The sequence below is a fragment of the Perissodus microlepis genome, chromosome 20 (assembly GCF_051167445.1).
Source record: "Perissodus microlepis isolate ML-2025 ecotype Zambia chromosome 20, ASM5116744v1, whole genome shotgun sequence".
Classification (NCBI taxonomy): Eukaryota; Metazoa; Chordata; class Actinopteri; order Cichliformes; family Cichlidae; genus Perissodus; species Perissodus microlepis.
Window position 1 is genome coordinate 27,697,021 of NC_140480.1, and position 17,789 is coordinate 27,714,809.

General features: G+C 39.0%; 2 protein-coding genes across 3 annotated transcripts; both read left to right on the top strand.

Annotated features, from left to right (window-relative positions):
* Positions 1-1,540: 1,540 nt before the first annotated feature.
* Positions 1,541-6,520, top strand: LOC146364749 (uncharacterized). Its single transcript, XM_084915884.1, has 3 exons — positions 1,541-1,940; positions 3,278-3,331; positions 4,341-6,520. Exons 1-3 carry the CDS (start codon positions 1,792-1,794, stop codon positions 4,441-4,443), a joined length of 306 nt encoding a protein of 101 aa, XP_084772010.1. The 5' UTR covers positions 1,541-1,791; the 3' UTR covers positions 4,444-6,520.
* Positions 6,521-9,002: 2,482 nt separating this feature from the next.
* On the top strand, positions 9,003-16,429 carry LOC146364750 (uncharacterized). Of its 2 annotated transcripts, XM_084917496.1 has the most exons (5): positions 9,003-9,133; positions 9,242-9,367; positions 9,462-9,672; positions 10,511-10,683; positions 13,963-16,429. In XM_084917496.1, the coding sequence occupies exons 1-5, from the start codon at positions 9,107-9,109 to the stop codon at positions 14,011-14,013; spliced, it is 588 nt and encodes a 195-aa protein (XP_084773622.1). In that variant the 5' UTR covers positions 9,003-9,106; the 3' UTR covers positions 14,014-16,429. The 2 variants fall into 2 exon arrangements, with proteins under 2 accessions (XP_084773622.1, XP_084773621.1); XM_084917495.1 differs by having other exon boundaries at positions 10,511-16,429.
* Positions 16,430-17,789: the final 1,360 nt, after the last annotated feature.

The following is a 17,789-nucleotide window of genomic DNA, read 5'->3' on the forward strand; positions in this document are numbered from 1 at the left end:
AGTGTCACTGAGTGGTGTGTTTTTCCCAAAACTCATGATTGGTGTTTTTTTGAAGTCTGTTATCGATTAGTCACGGCAAATAGTAGCCCACACTCTGTTCAGAGCCCCCAACACAGCTGTTGGTATGTCAGAGGGATAAATCACTGCTGTGGGCCCAAAAGACAGGGAGATGGGGTGAGAGGTCAGAGGTCACAGTGTAGTATTGAAGTGAAAGCTAAGTGACACTTAGTGTTTGCAAATGATGCAAATTTAATCCCAGAGCAGATTTTCAAGATATGTATCTTTTTATCATGTCATTTCTTATTAGTAGGAAACATCTCTGTATTTGATATTCAGGTTCTCACATTGCTATCAGCATGACAAATGATTACTGTTTTATTTATTTTCAGCTGCAAAAGAGAACTTTCTCTTGTGCTTGCCATCTTTTTGTGCACATAGCAAATTCAGATAGCTTTCACTGACAAATGCAGATAAAGTAAATGCTATCATAAAATGTCCCAGTAAAGTGTTCAGGCACCACATGCTGTCAGAAAAGCTCCAGTGTCCCTTGGCGCTTGTTCTCTGAGCCCCTGAAAATCTACAGGAGGGAAGGAAGACCAGTCTTCCAAAAGATTTTCCCTCATTTGACATTTTGAGGATGATGATGATAATGATGATTATGATGATGTTGGAGAGCACTGTCTAACATGTTCTTCCACAATCTCCATAGCTATGCCAATAGCAATCACATTATCCCTTTTCAAGCATTCCAGTAGATATCATAATACTCCAGTGGAGGGGGGCATTATCCTCCCAAAGGACACCTTTTCATGAGGATAAACAGGCTTTAAATGGATAAAGGTGATAATTCAGAACTGTAACTTGATTTGTAGTGCAGCTTTTCTCTAAGACACATACATGCACATCAGATGACTGGCAAGATGAAGAGTAGTTTAAATGCTTATTAAGTATTTAGTTTGATTTATGTTTGCAGTGCTTTTATTTCCTATAAACATTTTTTGATTTATTTGTCCAATGCGTGGCCTTCAATAACTTTATCTAAACCAGTATGATCCCCTGAAAAATAACTAACTAAGTAACTAAATAAATAAATCAAAATACAACCAGACCCAAATAGTGGCTGTGAAATGCTCCCCACAGCACAAAAAAGATCCCCTACCTGTAGGGGTCAAGGGTTCAACTTTTTTAATTTACCATGTGTCTGTATTTCATAATGCTGCAAAGCAAAAGCCGCCCAGTCTCTGTGGGCTTCTTCTCCAGTCTGTAATGAAAGCTGTAACAGGCAGATTGCAGCTCAGCGACACACAGCTGAGCCCAAGTTCCCTTCTGGCATCTCTTTGAATAAGACTGCAAACTCAGTCCTCCGAATGACAGAAGAAAGCTCCCTGGTGAAACAGGAGGCTGTATGGAAAGTTAATTTTAAGGCAGCTAAAGGTGCATGCTGGGGGTCTGAGTTTCCTTTGCCGTCCCTCCCCCACCTGCTCTGTCAGGATAAGTCGAATTTGTCCTCCTCACTCAGGGACCGGGCCTCCTCAGATGGCTCCCTGAGGCTCCCCCCGGCAGGAAGATGTCACGTAGGCAGAGGAAGGGAAAACAACACGCAGCCGACCTCTCTGAGGAACTCTCTGTGCGGCGGGGCTTTGGGTCATCGCCAGTCTTGACATCATCCGGCACTGGGACCCAGATGTACGGATCTCTAGTGATGCTTTTCAGAGTGAGCGAACAAAATACTGAGTGTTCAATCAAATCAACAATTTTTTAGTTTTTACTAAGATGAAAGGTTAAAAAAAGATGGCGGAGATGATCAGAAGGAAAGGGCAGGAACAAAGAACTCAAGTAAAGTCAGTAAAAATCAGTCTGGATCTGTTTAACATGTCTGACAGGCGAGCGTCCAGAGGATCCACCTGGAGATCACTGCAAAGGTTTACCGCTTCACTTTGGTAAGTTTTTCCTCCTCCTTGGACATCCCAGTCCCAGCAGAGAATTTTAGCGGAGCTTAAATGAAGCCAGACGGCAGTTCCACCTCCTCCTGCCAGTTTTATGTTCTGTGACATGACGATAATAGATGGAGCTCTGCTGTCTTACCTAAAACTACTAGAAACAGAGCATTTTCTACTAAATTAGGTAAATTATTTCTGCTGTATCATGTATCTTCATTGAAGGAAGGTTTTATATTTTTCTTCTCTTTTTTTTTGTATGTATGGCCAACTGGATACTGGATTTTTCACATATTGCTCATTGCTTATTTTTCCAAACTTTCAAGTGAAAGCCTTTTGGACTTCCCCAAATAAATGTTGCATGACTTGGGTATGAGATGCTACAATAATGTTTAATTGTGCAATAAAATGCAAAGCTTCAACTGCACTGTGTGTGTACAATGTGTTTCTTGGTAATTCTCATTGAGAAGCTCAGCGCTTTATTGTACACTACAGATTTATGGTACAGAGTTATTCATGAATAAAAGTAGAGAAAAACTGGTGTCATTTTAGATCTCATTGTACTTCTTGGTGATTGACAGTTACTTAAGAAGAGGAAGTGGCACATTTTGGAAGCACAATTTAATGAGTACAACTGAGCTCGGTCTATGAAAACACCTTTGCAAATGAGTCACAAATCACGGTTCCGGCAGCTCAAAGTGTTCCTGTCCTTGCCTCACTAACATAAAATAGAAAAAAGTTAAAATAGATGATCCAGAAACAGGAAGGATGTAAAGCATTTTTCAGCATCATCTGGGAGCCCAGGACTGATTCCCACATGGGTGCTTATCTTCATCATTTTGTAGTCTTGCCAGAGAGCTGTTGTTAGACATAAACCTGCACATGGTAATATTTTAATGGCTTTTGCTCTCAGAGTCTGCTTCAGCATGTTTCAAACACTCGCTGGCTGGAGAGATGGCCCCTGGCTCCACCTGCATGTCAAAGATATTGATAGTTGTGAGTCACTTAGTGGTTCCAGGCTCAGATACCTTTCTTCTGATTTTACTGAACATGAACGCTTTCCCAAAAAGGAGGAAGAGGAGGTAGAGGAAGTCTGTCTGTTTGACCGTCAGCTGAGCTTCGGCGGGGGAGAAGCTCGCCAATGCAAGGAGACAGTTGTGTCTCCTCAAACATGCAAGAACAATTGTTTTCATGTGCCAGACAACTTGGCAAGGCCTTCAGAAGGAGAGGGAGGATGATGGAGAGTAAAGGGTGGGCGGGGAGAGCTGGTAAAAGGAAATCCCAGAGAAGAAATTAGGGAACAATGCACACCGTCTTAACACTGCTCTGTTCTGTTTCAGGCTCGGACAATCAAGCTTTAGGAGTCAGCAGGCTGCCAAAGCCCAGGGCTTGAGGTGAGAATCCAGCAGCACAGACTTGAGGGGTTTTTGCTTCCTTAAATAAACAATTGAACAGGCAGCATGATGCAGCTCTGCAGCGTGTTGTGCCTCACAAAGACAGGATTTATTTCAGTCAGTTACAGATGAACTGACCAAAACAAAACAAGACATTATCCAGATCAAACGGGAGGGGAAAAAAAATAACTGGAAATAATGTAACTGCACAGACATCTACAGGAAAATGGACCTTTAGCTCTCTTCATCTATGACCTCAGTGAATACCTTTCTGATGAGTTTATGGTCTTATTTGCTAGTTTCAAGTCCTACTGAGCACAACATAGGGCTAATTTCATAAATTGTGGTCAAAATTACAGTCATAAAAGCCAATGAAGCAGTCACATTTGGTTCTAAAAACTGTGTTTAAAACACAATTCATGTAGAATTAATATAATGATTATTTTCTTGATTTTAGGACCTAGAATTGTGAAATATTTGTTGCATATTTTCATGCTAGAGACAACCATAAGGCAAGAGGCAGAGTACACCCTGGACAATTTGCCAGCCTGTCGCATGGCTAAAACAGTGAGGCAGACCATTTAAAATCACTAAATAACCTTATAACCGCATAAAATAATGGCTGTTTTTTAGGTGCAAGTTTTCAAAATACAATGTATTTAATAATTTTTGTTGTTTTTACATATAAACCTTGTTTTGTAATATGTATTCGGTTGTCCTGCTGTGTTTTATTGTGTTTATGTTTCAGTGTTTTCCCTCCTGTTGGACAATAAAATGAATTGAACTAAGAATAATATGATTGGTTTTAAGTGTCTTTCTCTTTCTTAATTACTGTTTCAGGAACAATGTTATTGTGGAATAAATTAAAACAGGGTATTTTAGATCAGTCTATAACGTGACCCCCTGCTAGCACAGGATCACCGGTACTGTTATGGCCCATCAAAGAGCTATATATCTGTCAAACCCTAGTAAACATGCGTGGTCTTCATGGGAAAGTCTCTGTGTACAGGGCCTGTGGGAGAGATGGCGGAACCATTGGGATGTTTCATTTCAGCAAACAGAGCAAACAGTCAGAGGATTTCCTCAATCAGAGGCGAAAGAGTTTGCAGTGAACAACCTCGCTGACAGAAACATGGAGACCTGCACAAGCAGCTGGGCGTGCTAACAACCTCTGGGATTTACTGTGGCGTGCAACACCCTTTAACAACAGGACTAAGAGGCAGAATCAGACACACACACACACACACACACCATACATTCACTCACTCACATTTACACCAGCAATTAAACCTTCAGAGAATCACAACTTCGATGAATCTTACAAGTTTTTGTCACTGACTTTTATGACTGCACTATTTCCTTATAACACATAGTTTGCATGAACTTTAAGACTCCCTTGAGCTTGGTTATGACGCTTTTCTTAATCCAGCACAGGAATATCAGCACATCTGCAGCGCAGAGATATTTAAGAAATGTGGAGTAGCATGTTTTTGTATAAGCTATTTATTTCTCATGCTGGGATTATTCCCTGTCACAGATCTGAAACCGCTCGCAGCTGCACTTAATGGTGTCCAATAGGAAGTGGCCCAAAAAAAAAGAAAGAAAAAAAAGAGAAAATCCTCATTTCCACCAATGTTCTGCCTTAACATCAGTAAATTTCTATGTCCCTTTGCCAGCTGCTGCTGAATGAGGTATTGTTTAATGCAGATGGTGGAATCCAAAGACCTCACGCTTCCCTTTTCCATAAAGCGAGCCTGCTATTAATAACCATATATCGACCTCCTTTGTCAACAAGAGCGACGCATACAAATAATATGCTTCAAGGAAGACAATGGGGAGTTCCCTGTGTTAAAAACAACAGGATGAGCCAGACTCATAAGAGTGTGTGTGTGTGTGATTAATGTGAGACAATCTGTCTGTGGGAGAAAGATCTTACTGACCGACTTAAGATCTGTTTCATATCTAACATGTTTTGCATTCTTCCCTCTGGTCAGTGATACATTTTTCTCAAGGTGCAGCTGTACTGACCAACAAGACATTAGGTCCTGCACACACCTTTTACAGTTAAGGCCACAATTGTTAGACAAAGACAATTTTTGTAATTTTGCCTCTGTGCACAGTGGATTTTAAAGCGAATAACCAATATGTGATTGAAGTGCAGATTTTCCACATTAAGACATTTCTTATAAAAAATCTTGCATTACCTGTTTAAGTATCACACCCATTTTTATATATAGTTCCCCCATTTTCAGAGGCTCAAGGTTAACTGGACAGACAACATTTTACATATGAGCATTGTTTTGAACGCTGCAGTCAGAAGTCTGAAGTCTAGAACCACTGACATGATAAAATGCTCTGTTCGCAGTAACCTTCAGCTGCGGCTTTTTTTAGTTCTTTGTGGATTTAATCTGTATTTAATAACTAAAAAGCGTGCTCAGTTGGGTTGAGATATGTTACCTTGATTCCTGGGTTGTTTTTGGAGTATACTTTGGGTCTTTCCCCATTTGCATTGTGCAGAGCTGTCTGGTCAGTTTTGTAGCATTTGGCTGGATCTGAGCAGTACAGCCCTGTGAATTCATTCTGCTACTCCTATCAGCAGTTGCATCACCAGTAAAACACTAGTGACCTGGTTCTACTGGCAGCCATATATGCCTATGCCATAACATTGCCTATATGTGGCATGTTTCATATCATTAGCTTTTTTTTCTTCTTCTTCATACTGTACTTTTTTATCTCCATCATTCTGATAAAGATCCTCTTTTTTTTCATGCGTCCAAAGTTTTTGTTGTTGTTGTTGTTTTGTTTTATTTCTGGACTGTGCAGACTCTTCTGTGATTTGGCCTTCCAGTTCTTGAATTTAACAACTGGTTTGGACCTCATCGTAAATACTCTGTAATTCCATTCATGAAGGCGTCTCTTGATTCTGTGGTCTTTCAGGTCTTTTGAGGTTGCTGAGCTGACCGGCCCATTCATTTATTTTGGCTACTCCTAGTAGTCCTAGTTCTTGCTCTCTGTCTCTCTGACAGGTTTATCTCATTTTTTTCATGTGACATCCTTTTTTACTTACCTTAATTCTAATACTTTAATGCTTTAATACATTTTTTAAAATAAAAACTTTATGAATCAAAGCTGATTTAAAATCACCTTTAGTGGTGTCTAAAGGCAAATTGACAAAAACTGTCCCTTTGTCCAACAAGTTATGCACCAAACCTTTTTATGTTTTGTACTGTGAATGTTGTAATTACACATATAATGCTCATAAATTGGTTTCCTTTGTCTTATTGTATTATTGTTTGCTGTGTTTTCAGGTGGGAAAGCTGGTCAACCACAAATCCTTGTGTCCACGTTTCAAAGTGTTTAAAGACAAACAGTGAAAGGAAACAAGAAAGGATCTTACATGGTAGTTAGCTGCAGCAAAGTGTGAATCATGGAAAGTATAAAAGATTATCATGGCTTCTGCGTCTGAAACATGAAGCCGAGCAGGAGTACCCTAAATCTCTCTTTTTTTTAAAACAACCAGCAGGGGAGACACCTGGCCTGCAGCAGCTAGATTTCTTACTAAAATGAAACAAAACAAAATGAATAAAGTCTTTGGCTAATGACTTGTGTTTGACAACTCATAAACTCAACAGGAAAGTGTTAACAGTAGTCAAATCAGACATTTTACCACTGCTTTATAACTGAACATCTTTTTCCAGCCAGAATTATCGCCATCAGCTACCTTCATATAGAGTGCTTGTTTTTATGCACTCATTGTCCTAATTTTTCTGACCTGGACCTAACATTTTTCATGTCAGTTTTCTGAGACATGGATGAACACATCTGGCTTAACTAGAAAACACTTTGGAGCAACTTCTGTCGTTTTACGTCTGCTAGATAAATAGAGATCAATAAATCTGCTAAACTTGACATAAAAATGCCCCACATTGCCTCAAATTATACACCTGGTATTTTCTTAAAAAATACATCATCTGGTTTATTTGTTAAACTTTCAAAGTCACAAAGTATATAATCCAAGTGTCTCCACAGACTGAAGAGGTCTACTTCTGTCTGCATGACTCTATACTAAAATGATGGCGATTAATGCCACAAAATGTATTTTATTCTAAAATGACTTGATCTGACACGAGAAGCTGGACTTTATATTTATCTCTGACGCAGGACAGCGTGAGAACAAAGTCTCACAATTTTTACAACCTTGTCCCCGACGCTGCTCTTTTTTCGGTGCTGTTCAGATTTCTGGCCGAGGAGGTGGTGCTGCTGCTATTTTTAAAAATTCATTTTTTATCTCAGATGAGCTCTTTAAACTCCATGCAGATGGTGAAAACCAAAATTGGATGACTTAACCCTTTGTATGGTATTTTAACATATCATCCACTTGTGTCTGCTGCACTTTTTATCTTAGACTTTCAGGACTTTTTATCTTTGACTATTAAGTGAGGCAGCATTATCATTGGCTGGACTTTAACAGACAGCAGTACCGAGGAGTGTGAATGTGCTTGGCCCCATTCACCTTGCAGGACATGCTTTGGACTCTGCCTTCATAAATGCAGTCGCTTTCAGTGGCCATAAAATCAGTCAAACACATTTTAATGTTACACAGAGATAAAACAATTAAGTACAAAATGCAGGTTTTGAACTGGCCTGGCCTTATCTGAAAAAGTAATTGCCCCCTAAATCTAATAGCTGGTTGTGCCACTCTTGGCAGCAGAGAACTCCAATCAAGCTTTTGTGATAATTGGCAATGTGTCTTTCACATCACTGTGGAGACATTTTGACCCACACTTTAAAGAATTGCTTTAAATTATCCACCTGAAGGGTTTTTGAGCATGAACGGCCTGTTTAAGGTTATGCCAAAACAAGTTAATAGGCTTTAAGTCCAGACTTAGGCCACTTCAGAACCTTCATTTCATTGATTAATTCATTGTCTTTTTGTGCTGGTGTGTGTTGGATCATTGTCCTACTGCATGATCCAGGTGTGCGTGAGTTTCAAGGTACAAACAGTCAGCTGGACACGTTTTTCCTGGTAGAGAGCAGAATTCATGGTTCAAGCAGTTCTTTAGATGTTGAGTGAGTTCTTTTGTGACCTCCTGGATGAGTCATCTATTTTGGTAGGCTGGCCACTCATAGGAAGGCTTACCACTTATCAAAGTTTTCTCCATCTATTAGTCATGGCTCTCTCCATGGTTCACTGAAAAGTCTCAAAGCCTTATAAGTGGCATTGAGACTGATAGACATCAATGACTTTGTTTCATATTTGTTCTTGAGTTTCTTCAGATGGTGGCATGATGTGCAGCTTTTTCCTTTTCCTTGAGTCAGCAGTTCTCTCATTAATCATACCTGGACATGGCTACTGAAACTGAACTCAGCTTTTCCAAAAAACAGTTAATCTACGATTTAACGAGAGTGGAAAAAAACACGTGTGCTTTTTCATAAAGGGCAAAATTTTTGGACAGCCTTTTTTCTTCAATAAATGAACTGTATTTACTGAGGTTATCTCTGTCTGATATTAATTTTGTTTTATGCTCTAAAACATGTTAGTGTGACAAATGTGCAAAAAATAAGAAATCAGGAAGGCAGCAAAGACTGTGGTACACTGTATACACACACACTGCACCACATGGGGGCATGCTTTTCCACTCAGTAAATACCTCCCATCAATATGCTCGGCTTAAAAAGCCCCTTTTACAGGAAACTGGTAAACTATGACTCACTTTCAAGGAAAATGAGAAACACTTGTTACAGTGAACTTAAGTGTTGATTGACTTGTAAAAGATGTGCAGGCTGACATTGGTCATCAAGGTGAGTTAAATCTGAATTTTAGAGCATCATCAAAACTTTTTGCAGGTGCTTCCAAATATTCAAACTGTAGCTCTCTTCTCTCTGAACGCCGTGGTTTGTTTATCTCAGCTGTTGCTGTTGCATTATGCGAGCCAGAGTAAAATCGATATCGAAAGAAGCTGCAATGAAGATGTCTCACTTGAGTGTCCAGTTGCTGAAAAGAACAGCAATTTCCTCTCTGTGGCATGGTACAAGGTTAGTCATTTACTTCAGGCTTAAAAGTGTAGATTGTATTTTGTAGATGCAAATTTTGTAAACATCAAAACTGCTTGTGTTTGTTATTTAACAGGTAAACAATGGGAATAAACATGGCATTATCAGGAGGGGTAATGGTGAGGATCCAGTGTACTACAACTTTTCTCGTGAGGTCACATTTGGGGAGAAGCAGAATCTACTTCTGCGTAAGGTTTTTCCTGCCGATTCAGGCGATTACGAGTGTGCCATCAGCGCAAATGTAGGAGGTCAAAACCAGAATCACAAAGTCAGCCTGATCGTTAATGGTAAGCTTTCAATTAAATATCGCTGGCAGAAATGTGAGTTTTCGCTACCTCAGGTAGCGCTTTGGAACTGAGCTACATATGAGCCTAGACAATGTATTGACATATTTGTTGATCCTGAGAGACAGAGTCAAACTTTATGATTAATGAGTTTATTAGGGCAAAGCATCGTCTTCGTACAGGGCAATTAAAGCTCTGTAGGATATACAGAATGTTAAAGGTTTATCAGGAAATGTGAATATTGAACAAATGTTTGCTAATTTAAATTTATTTATTGATAAATGTACAGTGAGGTGTTAATGAAACTGTATATGATAAACCTAAATATACTGTAAAATATATATACAAATATGTCCTCATATGGGACAATGATTTTATAACACAATAAAGTCATCATTGCTTAACAAAGTATAAAACACTACTGAGCAGACCTGTAAGTGTAAGTGGCATTAAAGCCAGTGCATCATATAATTCTCACACAAGTCTCAGGAAGTTAAATCTATCTAACAGTCTTACATAATTTAACCCCGCCTTACCTCTGCAAACTGTCATGATGCCACATCAAATGGCAGGAAAAGCATCTCCAGAAATCACACTTTTTCCATTTCCACTGTGACATTTAAAGAGCATATTTTCCATCCAGGCTCTTTTATTAATTCAAGCAAACAAATTTCTAATGGGAAAATGTTTAATTAAACCACATTTGTAACCCAAATGCAGAAATTCTGCATAACTGATATCACAGTTTTTCAGGAAGTAATTTGAAATCAATTCAAACTGATATGCAAATAACCTGACTTTGTGCTATAGTGATTTTTTATTTTATGTCGTCTAAATACAGAGTGCGTGCCCACAGCTCCGCTGACAACACTGAATTATTTGAACACAACAATGACAACTCTGACCAGTCCGCCCTGCCAGACACACCTCCTGGACCTGCCGGTCACGTGGAGCATAGCTGGCTATGCGGCAGTGGCCCTGGCCAAAATAGTTCTGTCTCTAATCGTCATCTGGGTAAATATAGTCTTTTATTTTTCTGCACACAGAGGAGAAATTAATCAAAACATTTAGGGGATATTTTGGTACACGCAGCACTTCAGATACTTAAACAGTTTTAAGCCTATTTCACTAGCGCCTGATCACAGACACCATGGGGTAAATAGATTCTAAGATGACATCTAAAGTCACAGCCACTTAATAATTTGACAGTTGCTAAGTCTTCTAAGTAACAGCTGAACCAAAAACATTTGTTCATGACCTCTTAATGACACATTAAACCGTTTCACATTGTTCATTTGGGGGATTTTCCTCAGTGTTTCCAGTAATGTGGCTTTTGATTTTTGGGGAAAAGAACAACCGTTGTTGGTAGTTTTAAAAAAAACAGTGTTTTGTTGGTGCATACATCCCTGCTCCTTCATAAATAATAAAAATAAAGTTATTCATTTTCCCCCATTTCCTAGGTCACAGTCAGCAACTTGACCCCTTGCCCCTAAAATTGACCACATTTTAGTCTTGCAGTGCCTACCAGAATGACTAATACTGTCTTTTTTATTGAGAAGACAGTTTCCAAATGTAAAGTAAACAAAGTGAAACGAAAGCAAACAGAGAATTACACAGGACTCCAACTGTAATTTACAGGCTGATGATTGCTACCATAAATTGTTGTCTTTCAAAAAATCATCATAGACAGTTTAGAAAGGAACTATTGGTTAAGTTAGCTAAGTTTAATCAAAACAGATAGAAAAGGGATAAGACTTGATTTTCAACACACTTGCAAAAATCAAACATCACGGTCTTTTCTGGTTTCAAAACAGAATCAGCGGTGAAGCTAAAATTTCTTCCATGTAAACTGATATTTAAAGTAGGATGTGTAGCCTGAGCTGAGGGAGCAAAACATTTAAAACATCTATGTCTTATCAGTTTTTATCAAGAAACATTCACGCATTCTGTCTGAAAACGTTGTGGTTTTAGGGACTTAGAAACACATCTGGCGGAAACATATGTAGGTAAAAACAGATAAGGCTGAAACTAGAACTGTGTGAAAAAAACACAGAGACAAGTAAAGAAGAAATTCAACTTTTTAACTTCGAATCTCAGATATGTTTTTAAGTGTCCTTACTTTTATTTACCACCCCTAGAAAAGTTCAAGATGTGGTTAAAGTGAAGGCTTTCAGGTTCAATTCAAAGGGTTTAGCTATTTCTTAATACCCCATTTCCAGAGGCTCACAAATCATGATGCAAAATAACAATGTCAAATATAAGGAATTCCTCTAATTATTGGATGAACAATTTTTTGTAGTTAACGACTGACAGAAGTATAGAAGCCATGGACATCACTAAATCCTTGTCTTTCCACTCGCCGTCATCTGCAGTAAATGCTCTGCGTGGCCTTTACACAAACCGCCTTCAGTTGCTGCTCTCTGCGAGCCTTTTGGGGTTTGGTTTTGTATTTAATGACAGGTGTATTTAATCAGGTGACTGACTCGGCTCTTGAGTAATATCCAGTTTCTTTGCATTAAAAAACTCTTGGGGGTACTTTTTTTGTATATGTTGGGTTTTTATCCATTTGCACTGTGGACCACAGTGAATCAGTTTTGCAGCATTTGGCTGATTCTGAGGGGAGAGTGTAGCTACGTACACTTACCAGTTACGTCATCAATAAACACCCTGGCTCCACTGGCAGCTGTAGACTTTAACAATAATACGCCTACATCCTCAAGAGTGTTATTCACTTAGTTCATGTGAAGTTGCTTATCTTACCTAGAAAACGATTCTGCGATTTTTTACTTTAGTTGTCTTCATTGTCATTCTTTTTAAGAATGTACCAGATTTTTCAGTTTTGTCCTTTGCTTACTTTTTTTGCTGTCTTTTTTATTTTAATTTATTCAGAGGCCTAATGATGGCCTCCCTGCTCTGACATCTCTTTGGAACTCAGATTTTAAATTATAGTGAAAAACTCTATAAACATAAATTCAACACTTTAAATCTGCTTTAGATGTTAGGTCTGCTTCATTTTGCAATGAAATATCAGGGGAACAGAGCTCACCTGTACATGAAACTTGTGCCAGTTTTGCAATTAATTTTGAGCCTCTGAAAATGGAAGATTATCTATAAAAATAATTAATCCCTAATCAGTTAATACAATGCTTTTGTTAAACCCCTTGAATTCAACATAGAAGGCGCCACTTCAATCTTGACTGTTTGATTTAAAAGCATGGTAGTATACAGATTTAGAGTATATTTCCCAGACTTTGTAGAAATAAAAATAAAGAATTTGCATACAAGTCAAGAGGGCCTAAACAGACATTTTCAAGAATATATTTATGTTTGTGATTACGTGAACACAACAATGTAAACACTGCAACAGAAGAAACGACTGTGTATGGTATGATCTGGTGGTTGTAGCTCAGGAAGTAGAGCAGGTCATCTACTAACTGGAGGTGGTCCATTCTCTGTGTGGTGAGGCCTGGTCGGTGGTGCCATGCGGACGCACCTGCACGGCATCTGCAATCACGCCTGCCGTGTTAAAAACACAGGGAATAAGGGGTTGTTGGGTATTGTGGTGTGTTGCATGTGTGGCTGGCAGCTTGTGAGCTGCAGCCGGGCCAAATAAAAATGGTCTTTACCTTGCAACTTTATTGCAAGGTAAAGAGCAAGTACTTCATGAGAATCAGAAGGAAAAATTCCCTTTTAACAGGAAGAAACCACAAAACCACAAAACCAGAATCACAAAGCCTGGGAAGTTTGATAATGACTAATGATTAAATGTGGAGTGGTGTATAAACATGAGAGTAAAAAGAGGTGAGTGAAGAAAAAACTAATAATGAAATTAAAAAAGAAAAATCTTTTTTCATTTTGATAGCCTGATTTCATTTAGTACAAAAATCAAACTAACTAATGAAGAAGTCAGGGAGCATATCTTTTAGTAGAGGACAGACATTACAGAGATAATTAGAGTAATGGCTTAATGTCACTGTTGACGTTATCTCTAATATTCTAAATACTACATAAATAACCCAGTTAGTGTGAAAACCCCATTTCCTGTTAGACAGTAATGTCACTGCCTTCCTCCAGTTGATAATGTGCACCCATGCAACAGTTTGGTTGATGTGGTTCATGTTGTTGAGAAAATGTAGGCAAACACCCTCTTTCTCTGCACTGCATTTCCTGTTTAACTCTGATGGTATTTCTTCCTACAGTCAAAGCTGGCAGTCTTGTTTCCAGCATAATTCCCTCAATGTATCTTGTATGTACATATATATATTTTTTGTGTGTGTTTCTTTGAAAATCCAGGTTATTCGTCTCAGGTCTTCAAGGCAACGATATAATAAGTGGCATAACTGAACCAACAATACAGACCCTCTACACACAGCCTTCCACACGAGCGGGGAATTTTTTTCTTTTTAATTTATTCTATTTCTAAATGAGTTTTGTAAGACTCATGTATTTTTTTTTACATGTAAATTGTAACACAGTTTTTGAGACCTCTACATAATGAATGTAAATTTTCAAATGTAATAAATAATAAACACTCCGGTTTTAACAAATTAGTATTTTCTGGCAGTTATTTCATGTTTCAGGCGTTACAGGTTTAAAAACACGCCTCGTCTTTTTATTGGTAACAAGGAGGTCAACGTTAACAGGCAAAGGTACACGATTTGTTTTGTTTCCTGTGTCCTAGTTCTTTTCGTCCACCACAATTAGTTTCAGAAATCACGTCCACAGAAAGCAAAAGTATTGTATCAACTCTTTAAGAAGTATAACCGTTTTTATGCATAGTCCTTTATTTTACAAAAGCTCAGAAGTATTTCTAGCCTAGTATATTCTAAACTAGTATATGTTTTTCATCTTTGGATGAAAACCTTTGCAGCCTGCCTGAAATCTAAGACCTACAGACTTCTTGGGTTGCTTTTGCAGTATGCTTTGAATCATTATCGATTTGCACTGTGAAGCACTGTCTGATGATCTGAGCAGAGAGCAGAGCCCTGTACACTTCAGAATTCCACTTGCTGCTTCCATCAACAATCGATCCTCAATAACCACTAGTGACCCAGTTCTTCTGGTAGCCTTACATACATGTGTTCAATAATGTTGTTTGGCTTGGGGTGCTGTTTCTCTCCTTCTTCATACTGTTTTCTTCCTGTCATTCTGCTGCAAGTTAATCTTGGTTACATCTGACCAAATGTTTTTTTCCTAGAACTCTTGAGGTTCTTTTAGATGCTTTGTGGTGAAGTGTAATTTAGCCTTCCTGTTCTTGTGTGTAACCAGTGGTTTGTTTCTTGTTGTAAACCCTCTGCACGAAGATGTCTCTTGATTTTAAACTTTGATGATGATAAAACTGGAGAGTTCTTGACTTCATTAGATTTGTTTTTCTTAACCATGGAAATAACTCTGTCAGCATGCACAGTGGTCTTGGGGCTTTTGTGGTTGCTGAGCTTGCAATTGCATTCATTCTTTTTAAGTATGTACCAGACTGTTGATTTGGCCACTCCTGACAAATTATCTAATAGTTTTTTTCTGCTTTTCAACCTAATCATGGCGTCTTTCACTTGCATCAACATCTTTTAGGACGTCAATGTTAGAGTTCCAAATGCATGTTTAACACTTGGAATCAACTCCTGATGTTCCAGTTTCTCTTAGTTTGTCGTGAAATAACGAGAGAACAGACCTCAGTTGTTCAATTCCTCCTGAAAATGTGGCACCATACATAAAATTAGCTGGACATATAAAACTACTGCTATAGTCAGTAGTTTTATAGTTTCAGTTTCAGGGACAGTTTCAGTAACGTACAAGAGGAAACCAAACATCATTGTGGCCAAATGCAGAGCAACAACTAAACTCACACTATCCTTTTTCCTGTGGAGAAATTGATTTTAGTCATCATATTTCCAAATTATTCTGAAACCCACATCGTTTGGTAATCTGCATCACAATGTAAACGTGTCATTGCTTTTCATTTGTATATTTGTCATATATAGCACTGTATATAATTTCCATGGAGCTCATCTAATAATTCCCTATCAGATAACTTGAACAACAACATGTAAGCAACTGTAACTGAGTGTTCCTTCCTTCTTTTCTTTTTTCAAATGTCACAGTCTACCAACACCCAATGCAGTTTTCTTGATTTTGAGGTCTTGTTTATAAAAAGTTAAACACACCCTTACTGCTCCCATAGGAATTAAGAGGCCAAGTAACATTGAGGGGGTGCTAATAACATTCACTTGATTAACTGATCATCAGTAGGTGTAACCACCTTTATAAATGCAAAACATTTGGCAGTTTTCTGGTCTGGAGCATTCAGGTGTGTGTTAACACAATGCTACAACCTTCCCCTGAGTGGAGTTTTGTGCATATTGATCGATCATTATACAGTTTTGTTTGAAGAGAGAGAAAGACCAGAAAACAAGCTGGTGCTCTTTTATGAGGAAGTAACACCTATAACTAAACTTAGCACAAAAGGTAAGGAAACTTGTTCTTTGTTGTAACAATGCTTCTTGGCAAAAAATCATATACTTTTGGAAAGCTTGTTTATTTCCCATCAAATGGGTTGAGTTGAGTATGTGGGCTGCACCCATGAAAAGCTTCCCAGATCTTTTCTGCCAATGCCAAACAGGTTATGCTGTAATTAACTCTTGTTTGGTGTCATTTATTGACATGACTGAAGTCTGAAGAAACAAGACATATCATAATTTCACAATGTATTCATTTAATGAAAGCATGTAGCATGTGGAAAGCCATACACAGCCACAACAGCCTTGTTGTAAAGCACAGGCGTCGAACTCCAGGCCTCGAGGGCCGGTGTCCTGCAGGTTTTAGATGTGTCCTTGATGCAAAACAGCTGATTTAAATGGTTAAATTACCTCCCTAACGTGTCTACAGAGGTCTGGTAATGAACTAATCATTTGATTCAGGTGTGTTGACCCAGGGTGAGATCTAAAACCTGCAGGACACGGGCCCTCGAGGCCTGGAGTTCGACACCCCTGTTGTAAAGGCTCACCTTTCAGCACACTCACTTCACCAGATGCACCTTGTTTCTTTTCCTCACCTTTGATTGGGTGTGGTGCTTGCCCTTAATTGCACTCACCTGTCACCCGTTATAAAAGGACTGCACCATTATACTACTGAGTTCATGTATTATTTTGAGTTACTTAAATCACACTTTATTTCCTTTCAGAAATAGCAGTCCATGTGTGTCTTTTCTTTTGCTCATTATTCAATAAAACGAGAAACTTGCAAGTGATTGCTGACTGTTCATTCTCATTTTGACCGGATGAGCCATGATGGTAACAATCTCCAACCTCCTCTGAACCTTCCTTCAAAACAAGCCTAGCACCTCCTCCTCATGCTGGTCACCAGCTTGTTCACACACTGCTGTAGGATGGTGTCCCATTATCAAGCCAGTATTTGTCTCAACTCAGCCAGCGTGGTTGCATTGGTCAGTCTGGCAAGAACAGCACATCCAAGAAAATCCCACAAGTGTTCAGTGGGGTTCAGGTCAGAACTGCAGGTAAGCCATTACATGGACTCCCAAATTCCAGAGGTAGTCTCTGATAAACCCCACCCTGTGGGGGTGAGCGTTGTCATCTTGGAGGACAGAGCTTGTTCCTAGACTGTGGTGATATGGGATTGCCTCTGGTTGCAGAATTCCATCTCGATATTGCTCTACAAAGAGATTGCCTCCAGTCATAACTTGGAAAACAGGCCTGGCTGTGAAGGGCAGTTGTGGCAGGTCTACTGGAATGAGACCTATGAGACCAGAGATTAGCTGTCTTCAGTCTATTCCAGATTGTCTGGGTAGAGAGCTGCCAGCCATATCATCCTGCAAACTTTGACTGGAAATCTGCAGGACTGCCTACAGTTTCCAACTCTTGACAGGGTGGTGAAGTTGCCCTATGGCATTGACCCTATCCAGATCAGTCAAATGTGGCCTGACACCAATTGACCACTGTAGCAGGTCCATGCTCATGGGTGCTGCTAATCAGGCACTTGGCTGTCAGCACCTCAGGTACCAGGGGGTCAAAACAACAGTCAATAGCAGAATAACCAGTTTGGCATTGGCAGAAAACATTTGTCAAGTTTTTCATGGTTTAACCCACATACTCAACTCTGCTGCTCAA

Bases quoted from the DNA above. Each gene is read 5' to 3' on its own strand.
- LOC146364749 (XM_084915884.1), top strand. From the start codon at position 1,792: ATGGCGGAGATGATCAGAAGGAAAGGGCAGGAACAAAGAACTCAAGTA. The intron at 1,941-3,277 runs GTAAGTTTTTCC...GTTCTGTTTCAG, and splicing joins AGGTTTACCGCTTCACTTTG to GCTCGGACAATCAAGCTTTA. The intron at 3,332-4,340 runs GTGAGAATCCAG...CTCTGTGTACAG, and splicing joins GCCAAAGCCCAGGGCTTGAG to GGCCTGTGGGAGAGATGGCG.
- LOC146364750 (XM_084917495.1), top strand. From the start codon at position 9,107: ATGTGCAGGCTGACATTGGTCATCAAG. The intron at 9,134-9,241 runs GTGAGTTAAATC...TGTTTATCTCAG, and splicing joins GGCTGACATTGGTCATCAAG to CTGTTGCTGTTGCATTATGC. The intron at 9,368-9,461 runs GTTAGTCATTTA...GTTATTTAACAG, and splicing joins TCTCTGTGGCATGGTACAAG to GTAAACAATGGGAATAAACA.